The sequence below is a fragment of the Leuciscus leuciscus genome (assembly GCF_965113295.1).
Source record: "Leuciscus leuciscus genome assembly, chromosome: 20".
Classification (NCBI taxonomy): Eukaryota; Metazoa; Chordata; class Actinopteri; order Cypriniformes; family Leuciscidae; genus Leuciscus; species Leuciscus leuciscus.
This window is the reverse complement of record NC_138744.1, coordinates 29836720-29844885: the sequence shown is the minus strand read 5'-3', so window position 1 is coordinate 29844885 and position 8166 is coordinate 29836720. Positions and strand designations below refer to the sequence as shown.

The window sequence follows — 8166 nt, the reverse complement described above, 5'->3', positions numbered from 1 at the left end:
AGCTCATACAGGCTGTCGGAGACAGACCCCGCGGCAGAAGATTCACCCAGACCAATTCTATCAGTTATCAGCCAGCGCTACTTTTATCAAGCCCGGCCCGCTGGCGAGTGGCGGCCCACCCAGACGAGACACTCCGTTGCTGGAGGACTCGACGTTTCATCAGTGGTCTCGGCCGTATTGTTCTGCTTAGTGTGCATAAAAAGATCCGACCTCCCCCCAACTGCCGCCCAGAACAATGAAACAAACTATCTGTCTTATTTATCGTTTTTGCATTTTCTTTCTTCGCTTACTTTTTTTATTTGCTGCAGGGTGTGTTTTTTCCCCTTTCTTCTCTGACCTATCAGCTCTGAGCAGATTGGTATTATTCAGAGATGAGTCGAGAGCCATTTAGATAGAGATAAAGAGCAGTGCTAGTGTCTGTGAGTGTGCCCACGGGGACCGGAGACGAGGGCCGCTTTGGCCTCTGAGCAGGTATACTGGGTGGACCTTGCACTTTTTAGAATATGCAAATCACATGGTGGAACTTACAGTGGGAGCAGATGGATGCTTCGGTGGAGGCTATGGGACAAGTTGCACCATATTTACATGCAGTATTTCAAAGCAAAACCTCTAACATCCCACAATCCAGTTCATCCAGGGGTCTGTGCTGAAATAGCACTGCATCACAATTCAATTTCATTGTGTATATATCCAGGTGTGTGCATAGTTATGCAGTAAAGTCTGCAGATTATGCTACACTCTTCAAAATAAATGTTCCATGTTTTGTTTTGTTCCCTTTCGAAAGGGAACTCTACACTACGTCAGAATGACGCTATGGGGAACGCCTCAGGCGTGACAGGTGTCTGAAATCAAATATCATCTCACAGCAATCATGCTGACCGGCGACAGCCCGTGAATCATTAGCGTGAATGATTAACGTGCAACCTGCAAGTATAAAAGGGGCGCTTTGCAAACATGACAACATCTTTTCGTCTTCAGGGACTGTTTTTGTCTGTAATTTAAAAACGTCTACTCCAGCAAGGAAATGAAACGCACGTCCAAGGCAAGTCCTAAGGAATTTGTCAAATGTGTTGACCCGTGCCCAAGATATTTGTCGCCGGGTGACACTCACGAGATGTGCGTGTACTGTCTGGGTGAAGAGCACGCACGGGATGCTCTCGAGGGAGCATCCTGTGCAAACTGTGAGTGTTTTCCTATGAGAACGCTCCGCTCTCGTCTGGCTCTCTTCTCGAGGGGAGAGAGTTCAGCATCTGGTCCTCGCGGATCGGGTCCCGCTCGTGCCGAGGCAGAGCGGCGACGCGCTTCATGGGGCTCCCAGATGGAGCTCGCTGACAGTCTCGAGAGGGTTGTTCACCTCTCGGACGAGTCATCGGCTGACGAGAGTGAGCTGCAGGTGGATGACGGAGAAGATTCTCCTACTGATACTGCAGCGAGTGCTCTTCAGGCTGGGCAAGAGATGGCTGAGGAGGATGAATCAGATCCTCAACCTCGTCAGCCATCCTGCCCCATGTACGCTGAGTTGGTGGAAGTTATGGAGCGCGCCACTGACAAGCTTCAGTTGCCATGGCGGCGCGCTCAGGGAGAGATCGCTCGCGGCCGGTTAGACGATCGATTTCTCCCTGAACATAGACCACCAGCTCAACGGAGCCTCCCATTCCTTCCGGATCTTCATTCTGAGATCGAGAGGGCATGGGAGAAACCATACTCGGCCCGTATTCATCGACATCAGCGGGGTAATTTCGCTGATGTTGAGGGGATCGGGGAGTATGGTTATGTGTCGATGCCGCCCATTGACGAGACGTTTGCGAACTATCTCGTATCTGGGCGGGCGTCGACACTAAAAGCTCCGACTCTGCCATCCAAGCCTCTTAAAGTCACGGCTCGCTTGAATGGCAGAGCGTACATGGCAGCAGGTCAGGCTGGTGCTGCCCTTCACACCATGGCAGTGCTCCAAGCCTACCAAGCTGATCTGCTGCGGGATCTCGACCAGGGGACGGGGCTGTCCCCTGAGGCGGTCGCTGAGTTGCGCCGGACCACAGATTTGTCTCTCCGGGCCACTAAACAGACTGCTGCCGCGATCGGCCGGTCGATGGCGGCGATGGTGGCCACGGAGAGGCATCTGTGGCTCAACTTGGCTGATATCGGGGAGAAGGAAAAAGCCCTTCTCCTTGATTCACCAGTTTCGCCCACTAAACTTTTCGGCACCTCCGTTGAGGCGGTGGTTGGAAAGTTTAGGGAGGCGAAGGCGCGCTCAGCCGCATTTAAAACTTGTATACCGCTGAGATCCGGGCCCCGGCCCAGGCAGGCGGGAGGACCTGGTCCGTCTTGGTCCGAGGACCATAGACAGGACCAGAGGTCTAGTGTTGCCTCTCGTGCGCCCCCTCCAGGGAGGAGTAGGACGCAGAGAAGGCGAGCCTCCCGCAAGAAGAGGGACTTAAGGGAGGTCATTCAGCACAAGCGGAGCAGCGCTCAGCGGAAGTAAGGGTATGACCTCCCTGGAGGGCTTTTTCTACCGGCCCTCTCCCTCTTCTTTACTCCCCAGGCGTTTGCGTTACACCAGTCCTGGGGTTGGGCCTATGATGAGAACTATGTTCTGATGGCCCGCCGTAGCAACTGGTTGATGTGAGTGCCTCTTTTAGGCATGTAAAAGTGGTGGACCCCAGGTTCGTTGAGACCTTTCTGGTGAAGTCTTCACTCCGCACGCCGCAGGTGAACTTTTTTGGTTTTTGGAGAATTTGTGTGTATAACTAACACTTATTTGTATCTCTCTACAGAAGCCTTGTTCCCTGTATAGACCTAGGGGTTATTCTTAGAATAAAAAGGTAAAGTATGGAGACTTCAGGGCCCTGAAGCCTCCCCAGTTGGTGGCTGGAACGATCTAACGAGAAGCTCAAGGAAAATTGGCTTCCGTTTTGAGTATGTGATGGCCTTCCTGTCATAACATTTTTTATGCGTGGTGGGCCACCGCTCATTTCTTTTTAGCCGCAGGGCTGTTAGCCACCCTGGGGTAGAGTAGTTGGTCTTCCTAAAAAAAAAAAAAAAAAAGGAACTTTTTTGCTTTAGGTTTAGACTGACGCTGGCGCTTCAGATAGATCTTATGTCTTACCTATTGGTTTGTGACATTGGTATCCTGAGTACTTCGCTCCCCTGAGCTCTGTAAGGTGTCAGTAGGTGAGTGTTTTACAGCCTCTCAATCAAGTAGGCTGTGGCTCCTCCGAGCCCTCAGGTAGATCTATGCTTGTAGGTCGGCCCTCACCCGGGCCGCCTCTATAGCTGGCCTAGGCTATGCTAGGGGTTTTGGAGGCGTTCTGCTAAGTATAGCTGCCGCATTCATTCAAGGTGTAGGCTTCCTCCCCTTTATTTCAGCCTCCTCCCTTAAATGGGAGTTGTTGGCCAAGGCCCGCCCCTTTCACTGCATTCAGGGGTGATAGAGTAATGCAGGGTGGTAGTTGAGGTATGATCCTTCAGGCAGGGTTAGGCTGTCTTTCGCTCTGCGATGTGATAGTTTGCCAGACCCTGCCGAACAGAGCTACTTATGATTAGGCCTTGAGCTGGCTCCACTTAGCCCGTTGAGCTGAACCGCTCGAGTGATGGGTAGAAGTTGGTTGGCTTGCAAGCAAGCCCCGCTCCCCTAGGCTGGGCACAGGACAAATCCCTGTCACCCTTTGGAGCCATTCACAGGCTCGCTCCCTGTCTAAATTTTCAGGGGCATATGGTTTTACTCCCCTGCTAACTCAGGGTAGTTTTGAGTATTCCATTCTCAGCTCTGTATTATCTACCTCATACCACGATGGCTTCGGTTGAGCAGGGAGTTCTAACTACATTTCATTCCGGTCTTTTGAACTCCGCTCCCTTGAAGCCAGAGCATTGCCATGAGCTGACGCCCATGCATATAGTAGGTAGGCCCTTAAAGTGGGGCCTCCACTAGGCAGAGTGGCGTATGTTGTACTCCCCTGCTATAGGGGTATTGCTTTTTGCGGAGTACACTGCCTTTGGCAATGTGATTAGGTACCAGGATGCTGTAAGCGCTGTAGTAACAGTTTTTCTGCCTTGAAGGCTGCACAGTTAGGTAGTAGGCCCCAGCAGGCCTCCTTGACCGGGTAGCCCCTAAGATAGGGCTCCTAGGCCAGCTCACCTTCGTTGGTTGGCCCTGGTAGTTCGGGCAGAAGACTCACTACCGAGTAGTAGGTCTTAACAGGCCTCCTCGGAGGTGGGTCACAACATTGTGGAGCATACACTAGGTCAAAACTTTAGGAAAGTTTTTATTAGTATGGTTCCAGCAGTGTTCATTAAAGTAGCAGAAAGACTCGCTATCAGCTAGTAGGCTCGACCGGGCCTCCCTGTTAGGCGAGTCCCCAGCAGCAGTACACATCCAGCTGATTAGACCGTTTCAGGAAGTAGGCCTCTGCAGGCCTCCCTGAAGATGGGCTCCCACATTTTTTTGTGGGGATCAGGTAGTAGGCTTTACTAGGCCTCCCTGAGGGCTGAATCCCTCATACTGTGGTACTAAGTGGCCCTGAGGTTGAACTATCAGGTAGTAGGCCTCATAAGGCCTCCCTGAAGGCAAAGCCCCATAGACAGTCAACTGGACTGCCAGTCTGGCCCACTGTCAGCTGTGGTTTTCAGGTAGTAGGCCTCTCCAGGCCTCCCTGAAAGTAAGCTCCTTCATGTCATGGTTCTCTGGTAGTAGGCCTCACCAGGCTTCCCTGGAGTTGAGTTCCATCATACTTTGAGTTTCCACTTAATGTGGTTTTTCTTGAGCTCCCACGTTCTGTGGTTATCAGATAGTAGGCTTCACCAGGCCTCTCTGAAGGAGAGCTCCCACATACTGTGGTTGTCAGGTAGTAGGCCTCTCCAGGCCTCTCTGAAAGTGAGCTTCCACGTTCTGTGGTTATCAGATAGTAGGCTTCATCAGGCCTCTCTGAAGGTGAGCTCCCACATACTGTGGTTGTCAGGTAGTAGGCCTCTCCAGGCCTCTCTGAAAGTGAGCTTCCACGTTCTGTGGTTATCAGATAGTAGGCTTCACCAAGCCTCTCTGAAGGTGAGCTCCCACATACTGTGGTTGTCAGGTAGTAGGCCTCTCCAGGCCTCTCTGTAAGTGAACTCCCATGCACTGTCGTTATCAGGTAGTAGGCCTCACTAGGCCTCCCTTAAGTTGAGCTCCCACGTTTTGTGGTTGTCATGTAGCAGGCCTCTCTGGGCCTCTTTGTAAGTGAACTCCCATGCACTGTGGTTATCAGGTAGTAGGCCTCACTAGGCCTCCCTGAAGTCGAGCTCCCACATACTGTGGTTGTCATGTAGTAGGCCTTACCAGGCCTCCCTGGAGGGTTAGCTCCCACTTACTGTGCGTTTCCACTTAGCATGGTCTTTAAGGTAGTAGGCCTCTTCAGGCCTCCCTGAAAGTGAGCTCCCACGTTCTGTGGCTATCAGATAGTAGGCTTCACCAGGCCTCTCTGAAAGTGAGCTCCCACATACTGTGGTTGTCAGGTAGTAAGGCCTCTCCAGGTCTCCCTGAGAGTAGTTTCACAGTGGTGCTGGGTTTTTGTAAGCTAGTGGCCGCTTACTTTCAGTTTAGCAGACCTTATCAGGCAGCTAGCGAAGGTGAGCTTGCGCCCTGGCTCGACTCAAGTTTTTATTCTCTGCTACGGGTTCCCTCCTGGAACCTCTTTTTCCTGCTACAGCCTGGTTGCCTACCAGGTAGATCTAATGCTCCTCCCCTCACTGAGGGTCAGTTTGAGTATGTGGTCTCCTGAGTCTGGTCAGTCGGTCGTAGGCCTCTCTTGAGGCCTCCCAGTTAGATCAGCCCTTAGGCCCTCACAGGCCTCCTCAGTGTTTTGAAACACAAACACTGAGTTGATCCGTGGATTGAGTAGAGAAACTCCCCTCGCTGGCAAGGGTTGTAAAGCACTATGCTGAGTCATACTCTCCAGGATATCCCGTCTCTGAGATCCGGTCCGAGTGGTTCACTGCCTGCTTCACAGTCCCTCGGGTTGGATGCCTTCCTAAAGGCAAGTGTCCAGAGGCTCTGTCTTCGGACAGACAGGAAGTGGCCAGACTGTAGTGTCTTATATAGTGACACCAGGTCAGGCCTGCCTGGTGGCGTTTCAGGCGGCACGTTCCCCTGAATAGTGACTGGCTGGGGTTCCTCAGGTTCCCTAGCCACATTCCCTAGAAGGGACCCCTTCTAAGAAGTTGAAGTTGTGGTCCTTGGCCCTTGAGCAGGCCCAGGTAGACCTTTCACTAAACTATGTTTATGGAGGTTTTCTGTGGTGTCATTTAGCTTGGGCTATGACCGTAGGGAGTGCTGTCACTGACAGCTCAGTGTGACCTGGGGGTGAGTGGTACTAGCGTTCATTTGAATTGCCGGTTCTGACAGTTGTCACTGCCTTTTGGCATGCACTCCCCTTAGCATGGTGGCGTTGGTATATCGTTCCCCATAGCGTCATTCTGACGTAGTGTAGAGTTCCCTTTCGAAAGGGAACGTCTCAGGTTACGACTGTAACCTATGTTCCCTGAGAACAGGGAACGAGACACTACGTCTTCCTGCCATGCCTCGGGGCCTGCCTGCAACAGTCCCTTCAGACGATAGGATGTTGTCATGTTTGCAAAGCGCCCCTTTTATACTTGCAGGTTGCACGTTAATCATTCACGCTAATGATTCACGGGCTGTCGCCGGTCAGCATGATTGCTGTGAGATGATATTTGATTTCAGACACCTGTCACGCCTGAGGCGTTCCCCATAGCGTCATTCTGACGTAGTGTCTCGTTCCCTGTTCTCAGGGAACATAGGTTACAGTCGTAACCTGAGACGTTTTTTTGCAGTGATGCCATAGAAGAATCTCTCGGTTACGAATGTAACCCTCGTTCCCTGGAGGAGGGAACGGAGATGTAGTCAGACGTGACCCAACTGAAAGGGAGCCAGTTTTGGTTCCCCAAAGAACTTTTCAGTAAATAGCTCTTAAAAGAAACAAGTGTGAAGAACATTTTAGTGATCCAAAGAACCTTTTTACACTATAAATAACCTTTTGAACAATTAATAAATAACCTTTATTTGTAAATGTGTGGTCTGCTTTATCATGCTCATAATATAAATAAATCCAGTCTTTTTTTTTTTCTTTTTTTTTTTACCTGTGCTTTATCATTTAAAGGTACCGTATGTAGGATTGTGGCCAAAACTGGTACTGCAATCACTTTAAAAATACTGTAGAGCCGTGTATCACCTCCCCCTCTCCCTGACTCGAGGTTGCCAGATAAGCTGCAGGATTCAGCAGAAACGTATGCTGCTTTCAATGAGCTTCCAATGGCAAGTGACGACGAGACGTACACAGTAAGTTTTTTTCTGTTAATTGTGTTTATGCTTCATGAGAGATATTTTGATGAGTCATTATTTATTTAAAAAATGTACTAATTGTCATTAGTTAAATATAATCGTAAAGATTTATGCTTGTATGTGACAGTCAGAACGGTAGCTGTTAGTCTAATCTTTTGTTACGTTATGTATCTGTCATTAATGTAAGTACAAGCCTATGTCACTATGTGTAACCAATATCAAAGATACAACTATACATTTAGCTGGACAAAGTCAATATCACCAATGGCTGTCACAGGGTTGTTTTCAGTCCCATCAGAATATATTGTTAGAGTAACTACATTACATTAGCAATGGTCATATAGGTCAACTTGCAGCATGTGTAACTTAGAAGAACGAATGACGAATAATTTTTTTCTGAGGTAAAGTTAGGCTGCTGTCTCAATTAAGTTACGTTTCAAATTGCCATAAGTTAATGGGTGTGCTAATGTTGTTTTCCTCAGCGTCTCAGCATAAGTACAGAGAAACGGGCTCCTATAATGCATTGCTAATGTTAGCATACGTCCATGTGAGCTGTTACGTTACTTTGCACGAGCATGCATAACTTTGTTCGACTGTCATGAATAACGTTATATGAAATGTCCATTGACATCAAGTACAAGTTATCCAAGCATAGATGAATCTTACCTGTCCAGGAGAAAATTAGCAACGTTGGCGTCTGTTTTAAAATTCTTCTCCGTTTTCAGCCGTCTCCATCTGTCAAAAGCATCTCCAATACAAATTCTGGTTTTATTTCGGACTTTGTCACGAAGAATTTCTGAATTGTAACGAGGTCTTTTGGATTTATTAACGTTAGA

At 49.4% G+C, this 8166-nt stretch overlaps 1 protein-coding gene across 3 annotated transcripts; it reads left to right on the top strand.

The window, feature by feature from the left end:
• Window positions 1-770: 770 nt before the first annotated feature.
• LOC309483826 (uncharacterized protein) lies at window positions 771-6815 on the top strand. Of its 3 annotated transcripts, none has more exons than XM_082149861.1 (2): window positions 771-5069; window positions 5431-6815. In XM_082149861.1, exon 1 carries the CDS (start codon window positions 1025-1027, stop codon window positions 2480-2482), a length of 1458 nt encoding a protein of 485 aa, XP_082005987.1. In that variant the 5' UTR covers window positions 771-1024; the 3' UTR covers window positions 2483-5069; window positions 5431-6815. The 3 variants fall into 3 exon arrangements, with proteins under 3 accessions (XP_082005987.1, XP_082005989.1, XP_082005988.1); XM_082149863.1 differs by having other exon boundaries at window positions 771-5072; window positions 5492-6815; XM_082149862.1 differs by lacking the exon at window positions 5431-6815 and adding an exon at window positions 5241-5416 and having other exon boundaries at window positions 771-5115.
• Window positions 6816-8166: the final 1351 nt, after the last annotated feature.

Bases quoted from the DNA above. Each gene is read 5' to 3' on its own strand.
- LOC309483826 (XM_082149861.1), top strand. From the start codon at position 1,025: ATGAAACGCACGTCCAAGGCAAGTCCTAAGGAATTTGTCAAATGTGTT.